General features: G+C 48.1%; 7 protein-coding genes across 7 annotated transcripts; 3 read left to right on the top strand and 4 right to left on the bottom strand.

Moving 5' to 3' along the window:
* Positions 1-76: 76 nt before the first annotated feature.
* Positions 77-1,327, bottom strand: TGAM01_v205959 (hypothetical protein; the record flags this gene model as incomplete). Its single annotated transcript, XM_018802949.2, has 1 exon — positions 77-1,327. The coding sequence occupies one exon, from the start codon at positions 1,325-1,327 to the stop codon at positions 77-79; it is 1,251 nt and encodes a 416-aa protein (XP_018663715.1).
* Positions 1,328-2,508: 1,181 nt separating this feature from the next.
* TGAM01_v205958 (hypothetical protein) lies at positions 2,509-3,474 on the top strand (the record flags this gene model as incomplete). The annotated part of the gene is made up of 1 exon (XM_018802950.1): positions 2,509-3,474. One exon carries the CDS (start codon positions 2,509-2,511, stop codon positions 3,472-3,474), a length of 966 nt encoding a protein of 321 aa, XP_018663716.1.
* A 582-nt stretch (positions 3,475-4,056) lies between these two features.
* Positions 4,057-4,854, bottom strand: TGAM01_v205957 (hypothetical protein; the record flags this gene model as incomplete). The annotated part of the gene is made up of 1 exon (XM_018802951.1): positions 4,057-4,854. The coding sequence occupies one exon, from the start codon at positions 4,852-4,854 to the stop codon at positions 4,057-4,059; it is 798 nt and encodes a 265-aa protein (XP_018663717.1).
* An 863-nt stretch (positions 4,855-5,717) lies between these two features.
* On the bottom strand, positions 5,718-6,777 carry TGAM01_v205956 (hypothetical protein; the record flags this gene model as incomplete). Its single annotated transcript, XM_018802952.1, has 2 exons — positions 5,718-6,526; positions 6,600-6,777. 2 exons carry the CDS (start codon positions 6,775-6,777, stop codon positions 5,718-5,720), a joined length of 987 nt encoding a protein of 328 aa, XP_018663718.1.
* A 9,649-nt stretch (positions 6,778-16,426) lies between these two features.
* Positions 16,427-17,583, top strand: TGAM01_v205955 (HpcH/HpaI aldolase/citrate lyase family protein; the record flags this gene model as incomplete). Its single annotated transcript, XM_018802953.1, has 3 exons — positions 16,427-16,822; positions 16,883-17,075; positions 17,159-17,583. 3 exons carry the CDS (start codon positions 16,427-16,429, stop codon positions 17,581-17,583), a joined length of 1,014 nt encoding a protein of 337 aa, XP_018663719.1.
* Positions 17,584-18,202: 619 nt separating this feature from the next.
* TGAM01_v205954 (hypothetical protein) lies at positions 18,203-20,410 on the top strand (the record flags this gene model as incomplete). The annotated part of the gene is made up of 3 exons (XM_024549759.1): positions 18,203-18,217; positions 18,384-19,443; positions 19,521-20,410. The coding sequence occupies 3 exons, from the start codon at positions 18,203-18,205 to the stop codon at positions 20,408-20,410; spliced, it is 1,965 nt and encodes a 654-aa protein (XP_024405518.1).
* Positions 20,411-20,602: 192 nt separating this feature from the next.
* TGAM01_v205953 (hypothetical protein) lies at positions 20,603-22,161 on the bottom strand (the record flags this gene model as incomplete). Its single annotated transcript, XM_018802955.1, has 2 exons — positions 20,603-21,861; positions 21,960-22,161. The coding sequence occupies 2 exons, from the start codon at positions 22,159-22,161 to the stop codon at positions 20,603-20,605; spliced, it is 1,461 nt and encodes a 486-aa protein (XP_018663721.1).
* Positions 22,162-23,354: the final 1,193 nt, after the last annotated feature.

Below are 23,354 nucleotides of genomic sequence, written 5' to 3'. Positions count from 1 at the left end.
AGTGGGCTGTTTCTTCGGGTAAGCTTACAAGGATGCATCTTATGGGCCTTGTTACGCACGATCAAACCATTCAGGCCTAAATCTCATACACTAAACCGAGAGTTGGGTCGACGCTCCCACTGCACAGCGTGTCCCAGCCTTGTGAATATTCCTGTAATCCTTTGCCCCATTGCAGTTTCATCGCTTTGGCTGCCACATCTTCCTTGAATTGACTCCATTCGCGCGCTGAATTCTCAAAGTATGCCGTTGCTCCATCAATCTTCAGAGCGGCATCTCGCAGGTCAGAAGCACTGCATACAACGGCACCGCTCGGCATGCTGCCAAATCCAGACCCATTGCCTGTCGGATCGCCGCCCACCATGAGTGTGACAACGCTCTTGGACACGCGAGTCACGGCAGTATGCAGCTCTTGATCAGCTGTGCCTCGCCCACCAAAGTTGGCCAGTAGCACCTTGGTGTTGGCATCGATCCCCAGCTTGGCGACAACGTTGGCACTGGATCCGCCAGAAACTTCCTCGTACAGCAACACGTCGCTAAACAGACCAGTTCCCTCGGTGAAGTCTCGTGATTTGGCCGATCCCACGGCCACGAGCTTGCGAGGCTGGTGTTCAGCAGGCCTTGCTCGGCGGAGCTGGTGGGCGAGGCCAAGAGCAGTTTTGCCAGATGCCCCGAAGAAGACCACCACGGCGTCTGCCAAATCTGCGTCTTCGGAGGTCCATGGTACTGGAGCACCCGATGGATGGACAAGCTTTGTCTTGTCCCAGCCAAAAGCATAGCGGTTCAGCAAGTAACTGGTCTCGACCAGAGGCCGCGCAACCGAGTCCCACGCCGCGGATGACCTGTCTGCTGATAATGGGTCAACCCCTGGAGGAGACGGCAGATAGCGGTTATATATATGCATAAGTCCGGCTCTTCGCTCTGTAGTCTCCAAAACATGACCAGTCTCATCATCTACAGCCACCTGAAGGATCTCCGGGTAGTCTCCAATGGGGAGGTAGCCGTATAGCTGAGTCCCAACAGGAATCTTGTCGTTCTGGCTCTCAGTTACCTCACAATAGCCCCAAGCCGAGATGCGACCGTACTTGGAAGAGTCATCGTACGGCGCTGGTAGTGATGGGATTGCGGGCCAGACATTCCACCAGCCCAGAACATGACCCAGCCGAGCATAAGTGAAGTTGTTGGTAGTGAGAGAGATAAGACGGCTGCGGATGCGAATGTTGCCCTTTGCTAAAGACGGTAGGGGGTACGCATCACTGAGAGTGACGACATACTGTTTTGTATGATCCGATTTGTCGATGATTTGCACTTGAGGCGCTGTTGAACCCATGGCGGATGTGTTTTGCAAAAGGCGTCAGACGTCGGCAGAAAGCGATACAAAGTTTCCAGTAAAAGTCGAGGTTTTAGAAGGTGCATCAGATTCACATGCAATAGGAGCCTCTTTATATAAGGTAATGAAGCGCTTGGCAGAAAAAAGCCGCATCTCAAGCAATTCTTTCCTTTAGAGTTCTAAACTCCGTGCGTTCAAGTAGGTAGTTTCGGGTAAGCTGCAGGTAAGCACAGGCTGACTAATGTCTCATCCTTCGGAGTGGCTGTATGCTCTCTCTATTGGAATAGCATTATCATTTGCCGGATGTGGTAATAACTGTCGAGTATCTTGGAATTGCGGCTAGATTGCCGACCCAGCGCTGGGCGAAGCCGGAACAATGTGGGTTGGGTGGAGGTTTAGGAATTGTAGACTTATTAGATACCACCTAGGCACAAGAGAATAGTATGATTCAGTTAGCAAAGATGTTAGCTAGCAAACAGCAACAAATCCGAGAATTAGTAGCCTATATCGTATTATAATGACGCGTAATCTCACAGCCTCTATATACAAAAGGGCAAGTGAAGGGTGTGAAGAGTAATAGGGAAATACAAACGACTGGCACCCAACTCTTAGCCTCAAGAGTCGCAGTGACCTACCCGGCATCCATTGACTATATCGTAAAATAGAGCTCATGCTTTTACCTAAGGTGAGTACTTCCATTTCGCGAATCCTTTTTTCCCTCGCACCGCTTTGGAAGCTCATTGCAGGGGTCTCTGAATGAGTTGGTACATGTAGTAGAAACATAGGTAAACACATCGAGAGATTATCAGAAGAATTTGTCTTAGATTTGAGTATTCTATATAGGTGCATGCAGATGGTATATCTCCCTATATATTGCTCTTGCTGGCTCCGTTCTTTTTTTAGCGCAGCATGACTGATTATAGTGCGCCGTTTCTTGTTAGCCCATCTCGGACTTCGCCTCGCATCGCAGGCCGAACGACTACGAAGGCCGAAAAATTGTACGAAAAGTAAGATTTGACCACCAAGGAGAGAACAAACAAGCAATTGCGCATTTCTTCTTCTTCTCCATTTCTTTTCAGTTATCATTGTATATTCAACATTCTTGAAGCAATTCACCACCTTTTCACTTATACTTCTGAGTTAAGACAACAAACGCCACAATCCGTCAGCCGGGATCCGATATGCAAAACCTTCCTACGCTAGTCTTCATCCCGGGTGCATGGCACCGCCCTACATGCTACGATCTGGTTATCGATTTACTACAGGAGAAGCACGGTATAAAATGCACCGCAGTCACTCTCCCTTCAACAACTGGAGATCCCTCCAAGACCCTCAAAGATGATCTCGATGCCGCCAGGAAAGCAGTTTCCGACGAAACAAGTTGTGGACGAGACGTGGTAGTCATTGCCCACTCATACGGTGGCCTGGTTGGAAACAGCGTCATCAAGGGTTTCGCTCGAAAGAGAGCCGGTGTTCAGGATGCAGATGCGTCAAAAAGCCCAGCCGCTGGTCACGTCATTGGCCTTATCCTGATCGCCTCTGGATACACTTTTACAGGACTTGCATTCATGGATCCATTCTTCGGCCGCGCACCTCACTTTTTCCGCGTGAATAAAGCTACTGGGTTTGCCGACCTCGCTGTTCCTCCACGCCAGTTCTTTTACCACGACCTGCCAGCAGACGAGGCAGAGTACCGAGTCTCCCAGCTCACGCCACATAGTCTCAAGTCTTTGTTTGAGGGAGGTGAATACTCATACTCTGGCTGGCTGGATGTGCCTTCGTTCTATCTCGGCACGATTGAAGATCAAGGGCTGCCAGTGATAGCGCAGCGCATGAATGTAGGAATGGCGAGAAGTATGGGAGCTTCTGTCGAGCACAGGGAGCTGCAGACCAGCCACTCCCCATTTCTCAGCCAGCCGGAAGCGACTGTTCATGTCATACTGGAGGCTATCGAAGCATTTTCTGGAAAGCGAGTAGGAAAGGTGGCGATTAAAACGGAGCAAGACAAGATGATAAAGTTGCCTAACCCTAGACTGTGGCAGCCTTTCACTTGGTTCAAGTATGGGCTACCGCTGGTTCTTGGTCATGTCATTGGAAAATGTGTGCTGGTGTTTAATTGGGGCAGGACCATGTGGAAATATAGGTAATGTTGTTGGAACGTGTGCTAGGCGTTTTACATTGCAAATCACCACTTTTGTTCTTTTGTTTCATATATAGAGTAATATAGAGTATATACACCAATCGGTCGAATCTTTGACACATTCAACCCTATTTTAGTATGAGTCGCATTGCTTGTAAATGATACTAGAGGCGTATTTGATTTGTCAAGTAGAATACCACGGGGTGCTACCTATATAATTGGCAGAAACGTCTCGTGATGAGATATGTATTCCGCTATCGAGGCTTGTCCATCAACGGAGTCTTTCTGATCCGGAGTCATGAGATGTTAAACGTCGATGCAATTGTCAATAGTTACTCTAAGTCGATGTTAATGATAGCCATGCTATACCTAGCTACATTAGCTAACCTACTTAATCAAGCTCGAGTCCTCTTTTCAGTTAGCCTTATCGTTGTTCATTAAGCTTTCCATATCATAACAGTTTCAGTCGCATATAGCATATAGATTTATACATTGCCAATCAAAAAGTTCATCATTTAGCTATGATAATGCGCACTCAAACTCGTACTTCTTTCCATGCACTCTTCCGCGTGTGATATCAATACTCAGATCATAGTGACCCACTAGGCCACTTGAATGGCGGCCAAGGGAATTCGGGGTTGATCTTGAGTTGCAAAACCATTGTTCCCTCAGGAGACTCCTTCATCTTCCCATTGGGCATTCGCAACGGGCCCGCTGGATGAGGCGTTACCCAGTCGTTCAACACGCCCTCTGCTTCTGCGACCTCATCTTTTAATCTTGCAAGTGTCCTTGGCGGCGCGACATAATCTCCAAACTTTTCGCCGCCCTTGTTGTATTCGAATTCGTGGGGTTCGGCTCTGACCCATGTCGGCTGGCGATATTGCTCCTTGTGCATGTCCATGTCCAAATCGTATACTTTAGGCTGTTCATACCCCGCCTTTACGGGAAACTCGACGCCGCAGCCATCCAAATCTTCTTGAATAGACATGTTGCCGATGTCGTAGTTTACATAAACCATTCCCAGCTTATCAGTTCGGACGAGTATTTTCCACAAAACGTCTGAGCTCTCAGCGCCGTCATCCATGGGCTCATCATCCGCGAACCATTTAATGTACCAAACAGCATCGTTCTTCACAGCTCTGTCATCTAGAATGAGAAAGTGCTGTTCGCGGCCGGCTTCATCCTCTTTGCGGCGGATGTATTCATGAGATTTGCCAATGTAGTCCTCGGGCGGGCGAACAATCTTAATGCTCAGCATGGGAGAGAATCGTGCGAAATTTCCGAGCTCAAAGGCCGCCTTGAACGCCTGTAGCTGTTCATCAGAGATGTCGGCGAGAAGGTAGCATGTTAGCACCTCCAGGTTCACTGCGCGGTTCTGGTAGACCATGTTGCGGCTGTGCTTGTGCAAATTCAAATATAGAAGTAAAAAGCCTCCTTTGTTTCTTCAGCTACAACATTCTCAAACAATGGATTGAGTCGAAGCCTCATATATATGTCGTGACGTCAAATCCTCGCATAAGTAATAATCTCGTATTGTGTCAGCCGGGAGAAAGACGATGGCACTAGTGAGACAATCGGCAGTCCTAGCGGCTGCCAGCTATAGCCACTCTTGGAAGCAGTGGCTGCGCCTCTTTTGGGCAATCTGCTTTATACTAATTAGCATCCGTCAAATAGGTTCATTTTTAGAAACGCTGCGGATCCAGGTGCAGTGTAGCTTCGCTAAGCCCGATTTAGAGATCCGAGATTCTGATGTTGAGGCGAGTGCCAATAGAGACATGTATTCGCAAGGAAGAAATGTTGATGTTGCCGCGGAATACAGAATGCCAGTAAACTGGAGCAGATCGCCAGTGGCGACAAACCTAGTAATTCTTAGCCCACAGCTTCAAGCACGGCGAACGTTTATTCAAAAATCAAGGGAATTTGTTCATCGCGAATCAAAATTATAAAATCATAAATGTTCAAGGATAGAGTGAAATAACAAGCCAATGTTTCTCTATCTCAATGGGCGAGGACAATCAGCTTATAATGTATTGATCGAGCTTGCAATCTACCTGTACACACCAACTCAATGTTTTAGGTAATGATGATTATTTTGTCCCGATCTAAATAAAACACTTGACTAACACAGTTGGTGGCATCGATTTGAAGAGCAACGAGTTTGAAGATCAATTTCTTCCTTATGACTGATTTGACTGAGCTATAATTGGTATCTAATAGAAGTGTATATTCCAAGAAAGAAAGAGAAAAATATCAGGATGCTTCAATGTCACTCCCGACCCCAAGATTGGGATCCATCCCCCGCTCCATCAGCACCCGAACTATGTCTTCTCGTCCCTTACTGGCAGCTACATGTAAGCTACTACATCCCTCGCCGTCCGCCAGAAACGGGTTCGCTCCCAGAGAGAGCAGCATGGTCACAGCCTCGAATTGACCAGCCTCAGCAGCATAGTGCAGCGCAGTTCGCCCATATGTGTCTTTAATGTCTAGCCTAGCTCCCCTGCTAATCAGGAGGCTTATGGTTCCTATATACCCACCCCTTGCTGCCAAGTGCAGAGGGAACTGGCCGCCAATAGGTCCCTCTGGGGATAAAGAATTGCTCTTTTGCCTCCTCAAGAGGTCCGGTGATACGTCGTACGGCAGGGCTGTTGCTGAAGACTGCGAATCCTGAAAAGGCTGAATATCCAGTGACGCTGAACTCGGGATGGGGCTGTGGCTACGGCTAGCAAGAGCGTCTCCGGGCGGCAGGATATTAGCGTCGGTGTCGAATAACGGAGAAGTCGCTGGCCAAAATGGAGACCAGTGGTTGGGGAGCTCGTTGCCGATCACCTCCCTAGCGGAGAGGCTGGAATGGCCCTCATAATCAGAAAAAGCAGAGGGTGTGAGAGGGCCATACGATGAGTTTGGCGATGTGATGGACATGAAACTCTGGCTATAATCCTCTGTGCCTACATCTCCTGAACGCCCTGCAACACAAGAACAGCAAGGCCCAGTGTGGGACGGCATTCGAAGATCGGGTGATTGGGACATGGCAGATAGCTTCTTCTCGGCCTTTCGGCGCCCTGTATGATGAATTAGTTAGCCAATGTTTACGTAGCTTTCTTAGTCAATGGTATTTATTATTCGTCTACTTACTGTGCTTCCGCTGAGCAATTCTGTTTTGAGCTCTGCGTCTTTCTTTTGCAGCAGCTTCCGCATCGATGATGGTATCGATTCTAACCTTTTCTTCAATCCCCTCTTCGTTGTGAATAGAAAGCCTCAATACATTTCGACTGCTGGAAGCTCGCTCAGAAGTCAACGCTGACATTGCCATTGTGTAGATGATAGATTGGCGTCATGTAATAGACAGAAAATCGTGCGTGTGCAAGTTTCTCATACCTACCATCTCGAAAGCAAGACAGATATTCCATTATTTAAACACATCTCAACCGACAAGGGTCTCGAAGGAATCTGTGTGATAGACCCCTCAAGATTGGGGGCGGGCACACCAGCGTGCAGCATCTCAATGCCACAAGCCACACCTCAGTCATCGTGTGCGTAGCCGAGACCCGGGATGCCATCGCTTTGGCTCAAAACGGATCGTTTATGGCTCTACGAGGCGCTCGTGCAAAGGCTATAAACACCTACGCGCTACCAGGTCGCAGCTCCAGCGGCCGATTCGTCCAATCTTGGCGGCCCATTTTGCCTTTTTTGCGTGCGTGGCGATCCTGCAAGGTTGTGTACTTGATCTGGGTTAGCGAGGCTACCGCAACGAATCCCAGGGTAGCGGGTGCGGCTTGGACGACTGCTAGGAATAGGCAATGGCGAAGCCAAGCTGTCCAATCCGAGCAAAAGTTCTTGGGGCCATCAACTAGTTTCGAAGCAGAATCAGCAGAGCAGGAAGCCGCAAGTATTGGTGCCAGGGGGCGAATGGGGCCCGTTGGGGCTATTGGGATAACCATAAGGCTGGCCAATCGGCGGCGCGAGAGATGATCATCAAAGAGGTCTTTGCTGGACAGGGAAGGTTCCGGAGACCAAAGGAATGGCAGCAGTCAGATGATGGGAGTAAAATCGGCTAATAATTCCACGCTTGGTTCGTTTGTTCGCACCGGCCAAGACGATACTCTAACTCTGAACGTACAAATTAAGTTGCTGGACACGCAATGACTGCCGTAAGATACGCCGCGGCAGTTGCTGGCCAGGGCCATTCCAGCTAAAGCAGTGTGGCGAATGCCAGATCCATGTCGGTTTCGCGGTTGGCCCAATAAGCGCTTCGGACGAGGCGCAGAGAACAGGAGGATCTCAGGAAGGATTACCCCTGGCATCAAGGCATACTTCCCACGATTTGGTCACGGGAATCGCGGCTGGGCATAAACCAGAGCTGCGGCGCGCCTATATGACGCTGCTCGATCGTGCGTGGTATTCAATGTTCTAAATATGAACAACTACACGCCGCTTAGCCCCGATGGTATCGAGATGCCAGGCAGACTCTGGCCGTGCCTTGCACGATGCGCAGCGCGCTTTATTAATAACAACAGCAACAATAAGAGGAGAAACAAGAGATAGAACACCTTCCTGAATCGACAAAAAAGAAGCCATGTGTTTTGTATGCGATGCAACACTGCAGCAAGTCTTACCTGTAGCTTACAGCTCTCCAGCGTCTCATTTCCCCAAAACGGGAAATTCGATTCATAAATTGGGGTATTGGGATTTGACAAAAGAGCGGGTGGTAAAACGGAGTCAGTGCCTGTGCGTGTTCCTTCGCGGCCCCGACAGACTGTTCTCGGATATAAGTGGCCGAGCGGTAATAAAGAGCTAAGATTTAACCCAAGGCCAAATTGGCCAATGGGGCGAGGCGTTGCGACACTTTGGGGCGAACCAAAGGATCTTCGATTTGGAATGTGCACGTAGACACATACGCATTCGTTGCACGTCTCTGCAGTCATGACACAACCCTTTCGAGACATCGATTCGAGTCACATTGCGATACGGCGACATCCGATTCGGGGGAAAGCGAGAGCGAGAACGAAGTAAACGTCATGAAACATTGTGGTCTATTCTAGTCTATAAAAGTACAATGTGTTCTACAAGATTGGCGTCTATAACCTTTGGTTGCCCTGCCCATAAAAAAGTCTAATAAAACAATCCAAACATGTAACTGCACGAGTAGTTTGGCGTTTGGCGGAAAAAATAAAAGCCTTGATGTCTTGTTGGCTACTTCTTCTGAGATCCAGAAGATCCGCCGCTGCTACCACCCGAGCCGGAGGGTGTGCTGCCCGAATTGTTTCCAGATCCAGATCCTCCGGACCCGGAAGATTGACCAGCAGATGAGTTGGTGCCGTTGGCATCTGATATCGATGTTAGTTGCTTTTCTGTAGATTACTGTGCCTATATGCAAGATATCAGGGCAGATACAGAGGAGAACCTACCGGCAACTGAAGCCATAACTACAACAAGAGGGAGTCTCATTTTGTAAATGGTTGCGAGAATCAAAAGATCTAGTAGATATATAATTGATAAAGAAATGGTGTAGCTGGTTTGATCTTCTAGTGAATGTTATTCGAATGCGCTGTTGGTTCGAGGACCAACATGTTCATTCCCAAGGCCATTCTTATATCTTCTTGCACCGGTCAGCGTGACGCGGCCGTGACGGACTCGTTCAAAGGCCGAGTTCAGTCAAGCTGAACGAAATAGGGCAATGCATTTACCGATTCGTCCCATTTTGCCCTCCCGAAGGATGGAGGTTCGCCGAACGGCGGAATAGGCTGAAAAGCTGACAGAAAAGCGCACGTCTATGTCAGCATCTCGGTAGGCATGACTGCTGACCGACACTACTTACAGTGCATTTAGACGAGTCACCTCATTATACTGAGCCTCATGATACACCTTTCAAACTTGGGAAATATTTTTCTAAATGGTAGTTATCTTTCAAGTGATGTTATTTTTACACCAAGCTCTATGATGAGGCGTATTTGTTGTATATCAAAATCAACGTTATGACCATTGATAGAGTAGTTAATTGAATGGAAGAAGATTTGAAGCATATGAAATATTGTATAAGCTTGATATTTTATTGTCTTTGATATAATTCTATGTATATGCATCCATTTTCTTTGGCTGTCCAAGATGCCATGATTCTGGACAGATGCCGCACGCATTGGGAGAGAGTTTTACATTCTACAGTAGCTGAACCTTGGGATGATAGGGCGACCCCTTAGTGAAGCAATATATATGATGAATGTGGCTGTTGCTTCTTTGTGGTCACAAAGTTACCAATATAAGATTTGAAAACTTGAAGCCAAGTGGAGGATCGAAGGCTAGAAAGCGTAGGTAGGAACTTAGATAGAGATTTATGCCTTGCACATTAGTGAAAATAGATGCAATACACTGCAGAATCGATTGAAAGTCAAGACAAAAGATTAGCTGACGCCAACACTGGGAGCGCAGTATCCTAACTGGGCGACCTTCCACGATTGATAGGCTAGGATATCTCCTAGCCGTTGGATTTTTATCAAGCTGACAGAGGCTTTGAATTGCCCTTCATATTCCTCTCAGTCAACTGTGGCTGTTCATTCTGCGTCGTCTGTTCAGGGATATTGATCCAAGTTGTTGCATAGCTGAGTCGTTGCAAAAACGTTACATTGTGCATTAAGGATTACCAGGCTCTTTCTATCTTACCAGAAGCCGTCTGCATCCAGGGAAAATTTTTATCCCCACACTTCCTCGCATCAAGTGTACCTGTAAGCCTCATACATTAGGCTGTCATAGCGGAGCTCATCCATCAACAAGCTTAGCCTTGTGAGTTAGGAGAAGTTTTAGCCCCTTGATGGAGAGAAGGGATGGCTGTACAACGTGATAAGCCTTGTTCATGAGGCTAGAATGTCTTAACGCCGACATGTGTGCGTTTAATTATCGCCGGCGTCGGGTTATCTTGAAAAGTTTACAATGGATGGATGCTTCGTATCATGAGCGCATGCAGCATAAAGAAATAAGTGAATTTACATTTAGTATGTATACCGTATAGGCACTATCTCTCAGTTCTTTATAAGGACTATTACTCTCGCTAAACCTCTCCAGCATCGCTTAGATCGTGAAATTCAGTTCAAACTACTGAAGTGGAGCTATTTGTGAGGTTCACAGAATGGAGGATGGCAGCGAAGAATACATAGCAGATCAATCCTATTAACCATCTCGCCATACTTTATTCATAATATATTCTTTCGATCTACCTAATGTCTTTCGTTTCGCCATGCCTTTCAATTTCAATTAATTGGAGGTCCAGACAACCTGCACGATGTCATCTGCGATGCCCTAAGTTGAATTGCTATGCCTTTACATTGGACTCCCTACCTCAATGAGTTTCCGTATGTTTCTTCCGGCAGATATCGTCCCTGGCTTATCCCATAGGAATGCATACAGCTGTGCTTTGATGACTATCCCATGCACTCCCTACTTCCTTTATTTAGACAGACGTCTAACTGGCCGATCAACTCTCGGGGCTATTCTTCTTCCCTACAATAGAGTAGCTAGCCCACGCACCGAGGCCCTCATCATAATGGCCCATGTTTGGCTAGCTGCAGCTTGGGTTAATATGGCAACGGTTGGGTTCATCACCAGCAATTATCTTTTATGGTACTATGTGGGAATTTGGGGTTTTCACTTCGTCTTGTGACGCGACCAGTCTGTGTCAGGCTTATACTCAACCAAAACCATATCCTATTCTCGAAAACATAAAACTTGCCATTGCCTCAGTCTACTTGCATCAGTTGGTTTACAAGCATGGGCAAGTTGTTGGCTGTTTTTCCTCGTCGCTCGGGGCTTCACTCGAGCTACTCTATTTGCGGAGCCACACTGAAAACAATTCACACTGCTCTACTCTTCCCACGATTTGATCGTACCAATTCGACCTCTCAACACACGTTCTGAAGCTTTCACTCTCCAACAGCCAGCATGAAGCTCAATAATCTAATCGTCAGCGCCGTGCCACAAGTCAGAGAGACACTCTGAGAAGGCCCTCTTCATTTAAAGACGAACCATACACACGCTGTGGGCACGCCTGTGGGCCACAAGCAGAGGGACACAGTCTCAAAATTTAGCAAGAAAATCGATGATAAGCAGAACAGCCCCTCGTTAAAACCGGCACCGCAGCCTGAAAGACCACCAAGCTTGTAGTCAGTAATAGCATCTCAGGTCACTCCAGCGACGGGGACGCCATGGCTTACACTAAAGCGCCAATTCAATGCGATCATTCTAAGATAGAGCCAGGAAGATCTCTTCATAGGTCAACAACAAATCTTTAGGTTAGTTCTATGAGAAAAAGGCCTGAGCTGGTACGAAGATCTTATGGATGAGGGTAGGGAATAGGCGCGACTGCAAACAAGTTGCGTGAAGCTACATCAAGCAGTCCTAAGCCTTAGCCAGCGACCATGTGCTTCATGTTGACTGCTGGGAGTCTCGCTAATAACCTTGAGAGGCCAACATGTTTGCATTGATCTTCAAAACGCCCCCATTCAACAAACTCCCCCAGAGGCAAAGTCAACGTCCAGCTATACCTGCATTACCTTCAATGTCATTGCCACCAGTGAGGAGACCCATCTGCTCCTGGCTGCCTGCAAGCGTGCCGAGTATCGCACCTCTCACCTCTGCCACAATGCAGCATTGGCATTACCTCTGAGGCTATCTAACATGCTTTTATCCAGCCGCAATCTAGCAATTTACAGTCAAACAAAACCAATTTCCCTACTAGCTTTCGTTTTCGTCTGCCTATCAGCCTATTCTAGGTTCCATCAAAAATCACCAACACCGACAAAAACTAACAAGTGAAGCGCAAGACGAATTAAAATGCCACGAAAGATGAGCGCAATCCCAAATCTTAACCGTGAATATTTAATCACTGATTCGCAAACTGAGATTCATTGACGGTACCATATCGCAAGATCCGTAAAGATTGCAGAAGGGATACAAAGTAGATGGATGACCTGATCAATCCAAACTACTTGCTTCTCCGGCGGTATTTGCAGATATTGCAGGTCTTCCGCTTGTCGGGCACCTTCTAAGTTATGCCAGGATTATACTGTGCCCCGCCTAAGACGAAGTCTGTTTTATCTGGATTGAAGAATCTCACTTTGACTCTGCTGCTACTGCTGCTACTGCTGCTATTAGGACTGCCTTTATTGTAGATGATAATTCAATTTGTAAATACTTTGATGTATAAACTGACAGTCTTCTTGAGCTACAGCTGAGGTTCTGCATAGCTTTCCCATTATATACATATACTGTTACTAATTCGCATACAACATCCACTGTAAAAAGTAGGCTTCAGAATCTGTAGTTGACTTATTCACAATATTATAGCGGGCGTTTTTTAGTGCGTCTTATATAGGTATGTTCTATAAGTTGTTACATAGATACATAAGAAAACAAGATCGCGCTTCTCACATGTCCCAAATTTAATTACACTCTAGTACCGATCTCAACATGCAATTGCTATCAATTGTTGCATGAGTTTGTTGCCTGTGCTAACATTCTCTAGCTAACTGTATGCTACTATGCGCAAATTTCGACAATAATCTTGCTGCAAGTTCAAGTCCACTATTGCTTGCAACTTATGATAGAGCGACAACATAGTAAATAGGGCCACTAAGAGGCAAGGAATGGAGTTAATTTGTCATGAACTAGTCGTGATCTCTTCTCTTTTTAATTCAAATTGAAGGATTAAAAATAAAAAAATCATTTTTTGACTGTGGGAACAATTTCAGGCAAAAATAAATGATTTCGCCCGGGCTCGAACCGGGGACCTTTTCGGTGGTGTCAACAGATGTTAACGAAATGTCATGACCAACTAGACCACGAAACCATGAAGTTACCTGATTGGTTGATAGCGGAAGGGACATAACAGCCTCATAAACCCGAATCCGTGAGCAGCTGAACCTCGCATCTCATCAGGCAATGCCAATAGGGACACTGCGAAGGAGAAAATAACCGAAGCAATGCCAAAAAGTGATGTGAGATTTATGTAGCACTAAGATCAACACCTCGGTCTTGAGAGAGAATTGCTACGACAAGATTCTCACTCTTACCTTTTTACCGCCGGCAAAAGTGCTCTTGTGCAAGCCACATCCAATGAGGCTGCTTACGCTTCTCTCAGAGTGACGCGCAGTGAAATACTGAGCTTTCGGGCTTAAGCTACGGTTTACTGTTATGTGGCAGATATCCGATTCGGAGATGCTTGAAAGCCTCGTTGCATATGTCCTTTTACGGGATCTGGCTCTTCAAAGTGGCAATAGGTGAGACAAAGAGCTCCGAATTACTCAAAACAAGCACAGTAGTCCTCTACTAAGTAGACTTAGTCATTAACACCGCACGTCGAAAAGGAGCCGTCCGATCGTATCGGAGACTGTGGTTCCCGGAGTAAGAAAACCTTAAGTTCTCCGTAAGCCGCTCCCAACAGACTGGAAACACTGCAACTAGGTACACCTAGCCTAGCAGCATCCCCTGCTTTTGCCCGACTGATGAGCTACTGGGCCCCTATGTCTTAAACCTACGGCCGTCGCTTTCGTAAAATTACGAGTCAGAGAAGGATCCTTCTTCAATGAGGACTGATTTACTGCTGCCTTATAGAACTGCTGGATTCCAACGAATAAGCGCTAAGCAATGAGCTTTACCAGTAGCCTTTTGTGCCTTTTCTAGCGAACCAGCTAGTAGTTGAGAACGATGGAGTATGGAGTAAAGCGATGCATTTGTATTCACCGTAAATAAAAGGCATGCAGACATCGAGTCACTAATTGCTACACGCTGTGAAAGTGGATTTGACTATATTAGAGAACTAGTATTCAAACCGACTGGCAAAGCGAATAGAGCCACCCAAGGAAATGGCGATATAGGCTTACAAACATCATTACCAACGTTTACAATATGGTAGCAGTCTATTTTTTTCGTTGAACTTGTCCGCTATAAAAAACGAATGGACACCGTAAAGCCACACAAGAAAATGCTGTCGGTATGAAGAGCAACCAGGGGGGGGGGGGGGGAAATTCCGCTATTCCGATAAAGGCTCCCTTTCTATCGCATCTAGGAACTTCATGCGCAGGTGGCACATTTTCTTGCCGTTGCTGCCGCGCCACACAGTTCGTATGGATTAAGGAAATGCTCAAGGTATGTCACGTTGATGGGAGTCCTGCGAGTCTGGCAAAGAGGTTAGCGTGGCCAGCCACTACTGTTAGTTGGCTACTCAACAAGATAGAGTTTGAGCAGTGCTGACAAGGCCTTTGAAGGATCAATTAAATGCCTTGAAGCGACACTGTATGAGGCTCAAAGAGCTGCGAATTTTTCGACAGCTCATTACAACAACTACTGATGATTAGCTTGTAAAGCTGCTGCTGAAGCTCATGCATTCAGGGTGGAAAAGACGAACTGGCGAAACTACCACTCGTATAAACATCGTCCCAGGGGTGCGGATTCGCCTTTAAGCAGTGGAAATTACACCTAGAAGCCGGTTTATGAAGCTCAATGGAGTAATAGCCAATTGTTCTTCCAGTTGGATTGCTTCAATGCATACTTCTAATAATCAATTTGTGCTGAAGTATACACGGTATATCTTTCTAGCTTCGACAGGAGAGTTGTTTTAGTGTATGACAAAGCATCGAAACTCCCCCACTAGTACGAGTCTAATCAGCATCCGCCATGTTATTATGCCGTAAGGCTGAGAGGCGGTGGCTACTCGATAGGGCACTAATTCATGACAGTGCTAGCCATAGCCGTGTACGTTTAGATAAGTGAACTGTAACTGGAATGCTACTGTGGGTACTTTGATTCCAGCTCTCCAGTCTGCATGCTCTCAGAAAAATGGTAAAGGTTTTACAGTAGCACTTGAGATTAGAAATTTAGACTTGAGTCCCCTAAATTGGACTTTTTCACAAAGTCGACCATGTAGCATCTATCATTGTTACAAGTAGTACAACTTTACTTCCGTGGAACTAACAACTACTTTCGGTGTTATTCCTCTCACACGTTTTCTTAGACTGAGCCACTCTCAGCACAATATCTAGCCAGAGGCAATTTCCCTTGAGTTGCATGCTTAATGGCTCAGCCTCGGTCTCGCATATTTCGCACACCCCACAAAGAGACAATAGATCAAGTCCGAGAACTACGAGATCCAACGTGAGATGCACCACGGCCACTTCCAGCACGTCCGTCAAGGACGCTATTATTTAGAGTTGGCCGCCATAAGCCGCTTGATTGGGCATTTGTAGACAAAATAAGCAACCACTGTGGAACATGGGGCGATTTCCCCTAATTTATGAACTTTACCAGTCTGTCTAAGTAATTGGTTCTATTAAGAAACAAGTTATGGACTTTAAAACGTATGTTTTGTGAAGATTAAAGGTGTACATGGTACAGAAGCCCTTCAATTTCACAATTGTCAAGAAATTAAATCATCGGCTTTAGGATAAACAGCCAGAGCAGTTCTTGGGTGCCATTTACGTCGAGTAGCACATGTCAGAAACTAAACAAAACCCAGGGGTGGACTGAAGCCACCATCGGCCGCCGTGGCGCACCGCGCTGGTGGTAGAGTGTAGGGCCGTATGCAGTTACAAGTACATCTATTTTTACGACAACTAGTATGCGAATTCGATTCTCACGTACATCGAATCTGATTCGATACCTCCGCTAGTTCCGCCCAAGGGGCCTAGATCTATCATCGGGGCAGTGAGACATTCGCGGGCTGTAAAGCCGACCCCCTTGAGATAGTAGCTCATAAGCAGTCAGCCTCAATTGGCGTAAAGACCTCGGGTTGATGGATATAACACTGAAATAATGTTGGGATAAAGGTGGAGAAGCCGTAGAAACCACAACTATAAAGAGGATGATAAGTCTCTAGGGCAATGCTTTACTTCTCACATCTCCTTTCCTTCACAAAGCATTGACACCATTACCAGTAGTATAAAGCCAACTTATTAAGAATATTTCATCAATCGGCAGCCATGGCAGGAGTTTCACGCTCAGAATATTACCGTAACCAGTTCAACCCGGAACCATCGGCAGGCATGGCTGCTTACGCCTCAACCTCTCTCTTCCAACCTCACCACGCTCGCCAAGCTATTCGTGATGCTCACAAGAAGAAGATTCCTCCGTTGTTGGGCTACTACTGCGGCCTTGGCTCGACGAAGATCACACGCTGGGTAGCACCTCTAAACTTTGACGTCGTCTGGGTCGACTGGGAACACAGCAGCATGAACACGGAGACAATGACCACCATAGTCCACGAGGCCATCTTCATGAGTCACGGAAAGACAATTCCGTTTGTCAGAGTGCCGGGACATGATCATGCAGCTATCGGATATGCGCTAGATGCGGGCGCCAGTCTCGTTATTCCTCAGGTTCGTCGCCGTGTGGCATCCAATTTCGACACTCAAGTAAGCTAACACGTAGAAATTCAGGTTGAGAGCGTTGAGCAGGCCAAACACGTCGTATCGGCGGCCAAATTCGGATCAAGGCAAAACGGTAGCCGTTCTGCGCCTCCTTTCCGACTGTTCCCCGGTGTTACAGATCGACCATTCGAGGAAGGCAGAGATATCTTCGAGGCTCTCAACCACCAAGCAGCCATCATGATCCAGATTGAATCTCTAGCAGGTACTTATCTCTCCGTCACTCAAAACGCTCGACGACTTTAGCCTAGATGTCTGTTTGCTGACTCTTCATTCTTTTGTGGCTAGGCATTAATAACCTCGACGAGATTCTCACAGAAGTGCCTGATATCGACATGGTATGGCTCGGAACTCTTGACTGCCGTGTTGAGATGAACCTGCCAAGCAACATGGGCATGGGCGGTAACGAGCCCGAGTGGTTAGAGGCCCGACAGAAGTTTTTCGATGTTCTAGACAAGCACGACAAGCCCTATGGCGGCTTTGCTTTCCCTAACCCTCCCTTTGGAGGCGAAGAACAGTTTAAGAAGGCCGCGGAGCGCATGTCATTCATCATGGCGGCAGCGGATACATTGGCATTGGCAGGAATGGGCGAGATCCTGAAGATGTCGAGAGAGTATGTGGCAGATACGGTGAAAAAGGAAGAGGCGGTTCCCACACGCAAAGTCGTCAATGGCGAGAAGGAAAGTGTGCAGCAGCCGGCGTTGACAACGTAAAGGTAGAGAAGCAGAGAGTAGAAGGCGGAGAGGGGAGACGGTTGGCAGAATGATTGGGATGATGTAAGCAGCTGCTTGTTAGTCACATGTACCTACAGTTGCAACTTAATGAATCTATCACCTAAATTGCGACAACATCATCTGAATCAAACAAAAACAGCATCAAACCACTTGAAAGCAGTTCTACTCCGCACTGACTCCTCATCCCATCGACACCATTTACATAACAGCAACTGCTAGCGCTTCTCAAGATCTGGGGAAGTTCGACGCCGTTATCGCGCGCCATGTGGGACTCGTTCGACACAACAATCTGCAATCGAATCAGCGCCGTTGTGCCTCGAAACCCCAGGATGCTTATCTCTCGCTATCCGTACAAACTGACTCGGACGTCTCCCCGCAAAAGACCCCCTACGAGCGCTGGAGATAATTGGCTCAAGGCGGAAGCTGCAAGGCCCCAATCCCTGGCCAGCGACTGATCCTTGACTCATGCGGTCCGATTTGAGCCTGTCCAGCGCCATGCTTATCTCGCCTCCATGTCCATCGGACCATCGCTTGTTGCCAAAGCCCGGATGGAAAGCAATGGTAGAAGAATGACGGCAGTGTAAACCAAAGCAAAAACATGGTGCCCGCGAATGTAAGACACCACGTTATTTTCACCATTTTGAACTAAACCCCTGCGGCCACGGAAACAGGCCAAACAAGCTTATCGTCAGCAGCGAATGCCTGGCCCAGAATCGGCGCCGCTGTTACTCGTTCCAGATGAGGCGTCGACTAGACCTCAGGCTAAGCACAGCTAGCAGCACGCGACAGCGCCAGGCGGAGGGCGCTCAAGCAAGGGCAGAGCCGAGGCCGTCGTCATCGGACGAACCATTGCTTGCATGCGATACCTGGTCCCGGGCACTCGAAACGAAACGGCACAGCTTCTTATCTCTCGCCCAAACTCTGTCTTTTCAACCCTTCAACTCTTCCTAACCTCTCACAGCCTGCCTCACGCTGCTGCTTTTGCAACTCCTCCATCGGACCGCTGCTTGGATGGTGACACAAGACAACCTCAGACGCTCAGCTACGCACCACCGCTAACGGCCAATTGGCATCGCGAACCCCGTCGATCGAGCCTCACTACGCTTCAGACAGCCATGGATACTCGTCGCCGCCGCTCCTCCGTTGGCAGCGGCGCCCAGACCGCCGACCAGGCGCTCGCGTCGCTGGGCTACAAGTCCGAACTGCCTCGCCATCTGTCCATGATGTCCATCCTGGGCCTCTCCTTCGCCATCATGGCCGTTCCCTTCGGCCTCAGCACCACGATGTACATCACCCTCACCAACGGCCAGTCCGTCACCGTTCTCTGGGGCTGGGTCCTCGTCTCTCTCATCTCCGTCTGCATCGCCGCCTCTCTCGCCGAAATCTGCGCCGTCTTTCCCACTGCAGGCGGCGTCTACTACTGGTCTGCCATGCTGAGCTCCCGCGAGTGGGCGCCTCTGGTCAGCTTTGTGGATGGATGGCTCACTCTTGTCGGCAACTGGACGGTGACGCTGAGTATCAACTTTTCTGGCGCGCAGCTTATTTTGAGCGCCATTAGCATCTTTAACGAAGACTTTGTGGCAAATACTTGGCAGACTGTCTTGTGTTTTTGGGCCGTGATGCTGGTGTGCGCCTTAGTCAATGCGTTTGGATCGCGATACTTGGACCTCATCAACAAGATTTGCATATACTGGACGGCTGCCAGCGTCATCATTATCATGGTTACTCTGCTTACCATGGCCGACCACCGACACTCGGGTGAATATGTCTTTGCTCACTACGATGCCTCAGCCAGCGGATGGCCAACGGGCTGGTCCTTTTTTGTCGGACTTCTCCAAGGTATGTTGGCCATGTCACACTCTTTCTTCAAGCTCCGGTTGCATTTCACTTCTCTGTGTTCTTCTTCTAACAAATAGAAGCTGCTTATACTCTTACCGGCTACGGAATGGTTGCTGCCATGTGCGAAGAAGTACAAAACCCCGAGCGCGAAGTTCCCAAGGCCATTGTTCTCTCCGTCGTTGCTGCCGGCTTTACTGGCGTAATCTACCTCATCCCTCTTCTCTTTGTGCTTCCCGATGTCCAAACCCTGCTCAGCGTTGCAAACTCTCAGCCAATTGGTTTACTCTTCAAGACCGTCACCGGATCCGCAGCTGGTGGCTTCGGTCTCTTGTTTCTGATTCTTGGAATATTGATGTTCGCCGGCATTGGCGCCCTCACGGCTGCCTCGCGATGCACATATGCTTTTGCTCGAGATGGTGCCATTCCTGGATATAAACTTTGGCGCAAGGTGAATAAATCTTTCGATGTGCCCATCTGGGCTCTTGTACTCTCTACGGCAGTCGACTGTATCCTGGGATGTATCTATTTCGGCTCATCGGCTGCCTTCAACTCCTTCACTGGCGTCGCCACAATCTGTCTCTCCACCTCATATGGTGTCCCCGTCCTGGTCAATCTTGTCCAGCGTCGCAAAGCCGTACGACACTCGCCTTACCCTCTCGGCAAGACCATGGGTCCTATTATTAATGTCATCTGCATCATCTGGATCGTCTTCTCCGTCGTCATCTTCTGCATGCCTGTGTCGCTTCCGGTAGACCCCACAACGATGAACTACGCTTCGGTAGTCTTTGCTGGATTTGGAGCCATTGCTTTTATTTGGTACTTTGCGTATGCGCGCAAGAACTTCACTGGCCCTCCGGTCAGAAGCGGTGGAGAGGACGACGTTATTACAACAGTGGGAGTGGCAGTGGGTGAGCCCGGAAGAGGCTCGGAGTCACCGCAAACAAATACGGAAAAAGACATGAAATAGGTCTAGAACCTACAATGAGTAATATGAACATAATGAGTATTTGATCCTTTCAATTCAATTGCTTTAGTAATTCATGAATCTATTACATGCTCCTGCTATCTATACCAGCGAAGCATGCCCATAATCATAACAGGTATATACAAAAAGGGCACAAAGACATTTTATTTTCCCATCACACCCAGGTTTTCCCCTTTAAACACTGATAGTCCGGAACACGCTGAATTCCTCACCGGTGGCAATCAAGCTGCCCGGGATCTGCGGGTGCCAGTGCACCTCTCTGACATCCTTGAGGTAGTGAACAAACAGCAGCTGAGGCGGCACGTCCTTGACGCCAGCAGTGTCCTTGCTCTCTTCATCATCCAACTCGACTGCCAGATCCCATAGCGTAACGGTGTTGTCGCCCGCAGCCAGCGCAATGATGGAGTCATCTGTGGGATGCCACTCGATACTGCAGATTTGCTCCTTGTGGTAGTTGAAGCTGGCCACAGGCTGGGGCTTGCTATCATTACCCTTCCAATTTCTGAGATCCCAGACAGCCCATGTTCCGTCGTCGGCTCCAGAGGCGAGCAGGTTGGTGGTGTGCTTGGACCAGGACATGACGTTGACGTCGTAGTTGGAGACCTGGACCGTGATTGCGGGTTTCCTCGACTTGGATCGGACGTCCCAGATGCGAACGGTGCCGTCGCTGGAGGCGGATGCGAAGACAGACTGCTCGGAGGGAGACCACTGGATCTCTTCCACGCTGCTGGCATGGCCCTGGAATGGTCTGTTGTCGGTGACCCAGCCGCCGCCGTCAGTGCGCGTGGTCATGTAGATGAGGCCGTCGTTATCGCCAGTCAGCAGCTTTCCACCAGGGACGAGCGGTGACCAATCCACGGCATAACCCTCAGACTTGTGTGCTCTGATGGTAGAAATAGGCTTATTCTGCTGGGCAGTGATGACAGTGCCGGGCGTATCGAACGAGGTGAGGTGGGGAGTAACATCGTGGATGAAGACGCTCGCGGACTCGGTCATGGTTGCCGTAAGCGTCGTGGGAGGCAGAGAGGGGTCTTGGTTGGGGACCTGGTGCGTGCGAATACGGTTGGTGCAAGAATTGAGCGGGATCGACTTGCTCTCCAGGATAGGATCGGAATCTTCGTCGTCGTCGTCGGAATCAGACTCCTCGTCGCCGCGCTCCATCTTGCTAAGGCCGCTGAACTTGACGACCAGCAGCTCGTTCTCGTGGGCCTTGGCCGACTCGGCTTGCGTGCCCGTAACGGTGTACATGGTGTGGGGGTAGGCTTTGCGGTTGTCGCCGAGGGAATCCTTGACAATGTCAAAGGACAAGCACGGCCAGGGCGTGTTGAGGCCGTGCAGCATTTCGTAGGTGGTCAGATCGGGTGCCAGGGTCTGGCCGGGCTCGAGCTTGCTTCGTCCGACGATGAAGGTTCCCTGGTCGACTTCCATGGCGTCTGTTCCAACGATGTTTGTTAATCACAGCTCCCAATTGAGTCTTTGCGATGGCGCGCAAAGTGCCCATGCTGCTGGATCGCAGAGACGGACTACTTACGCTCTTTCTCTTCAGCCTCTCTTTCGGCGTCTGGCCGTCCATCCACGCCGGCCTCGATAATTTCGTCTTCGCTCTCGAATTCATCTTCAAACTCATCTTCGAACTCGCCCATGTCCTTGTCCATATCAACGTCCATCTGATCGGGGCGCTCGCCGCCCTTGAGCGGCGCATCGTCCTGGTGGTCTGCTGTGCGCTTCGACATGTTGTATATAAATTGCGAAGAGTTTTTAAGTCCTAATAAGCCTCGTTAGAAAGATAGCATCCCAAACAATGCGCAAGATACTCACTCTAAGCTGGGGCGCTGTATGGAATAGCAAAGCTGAGGCCGCAATCAGTCTCCCAGTACAATTTTTTGAGCCCCTCTAAAAAATTCCATCTGCAAAAAAAACTTATCGATTGTTATCAGCAAAGCCACACTAACCCCGCTGTGTGGCTGGCGCTCTTTTCTCCAAGCTTCTGTGGCGCAAGTCTGGTTGGTTCCACTTTTCGTGGTCCTCCATTTGGCTTCGGTGTTAATAGACAACTGGAAGGCAGGTCAACAGACATATAACGCCACGAATGAATGTCATTTGTTAGCTGTATAAGTTCATGTTTATACTCCAACTCGCAATTTGTTTGAAGAAAATGAACCAACTCTACACAGTTTGTTGTAAAAGGTTCAGACTATGTTAGCTCAGATTTCCAACTCTGGTTCGGGATATGCTCGAGTTCACCTCGGTAGCAAATACTACTGTGAAATTGGCAATCGCATATAGTGACCATCATGTAACGGTCACCAGTTGGTTGAAAACGTACTTCTTTCATTGTCATTAGATGCAACATTTCTTCCTTTCTTTCTTTCTTTTTTTTTTTTTTTTGGTATTCTTATTAATTCTCTTTCGCCTATACAAGCCAAGCTCCACTACCAGATGAGAGCAGCGCAGTCACAGTTCATGCGCCCCAGTGACAAACGATCTCGTTATTCGAGCTTGACTCATATAGTAACAATTATGATGACCATTAGGTAAGTCTCACAAAGTCTCCCGTCTTCATAATATCGTACAAGATGAGCACAGCCGGGTGATCTAATTGCTTTTAATGGATATTACTACACAACACGTCAACTTGTGCCGTCGTCCCATAGAAGATAGGGCCGCTCTGAGACAATCTAATAGTAGAGCTCAACAAAAAAGTCAATTCAAGGCTCAAGTTCATTTTCCTGCCAGCTACAAAGCATCAAAGCATTCATGCAAACACTGGTAGAGCGTAGCTCATGTTTAATATCCAGCTGTTGCAGGGTAGAGACACTTGATTGTGCGGAACACCTAGAGGCCATCAGATATGGACAACAAATAACGACTAGGAAACACAGTTTGATTCTTCTTAATACATGGTTTCAAGTTGTTTTATTGACTC

The sequence above is a fragment of the Trichoderma gamsii genome, assembly GCF_001481775.2.
Source record: "Trichoderma gamsii strain T6085 chromosome Unknown Scaffold_19.2, whole genome shotgun sequence".
Taxonomy (NCBI): Eukaryota; Fungi; Ascomycota; class Sordariomycetes; order Hypocreales; family Hypocreaceae; genus Trichoderma; species Trichoderma gamsii.
Note: the sequence above shows the minus strand (reverse complement) of the source record. Positions and strands in the feature narration are given on the sequence as shown.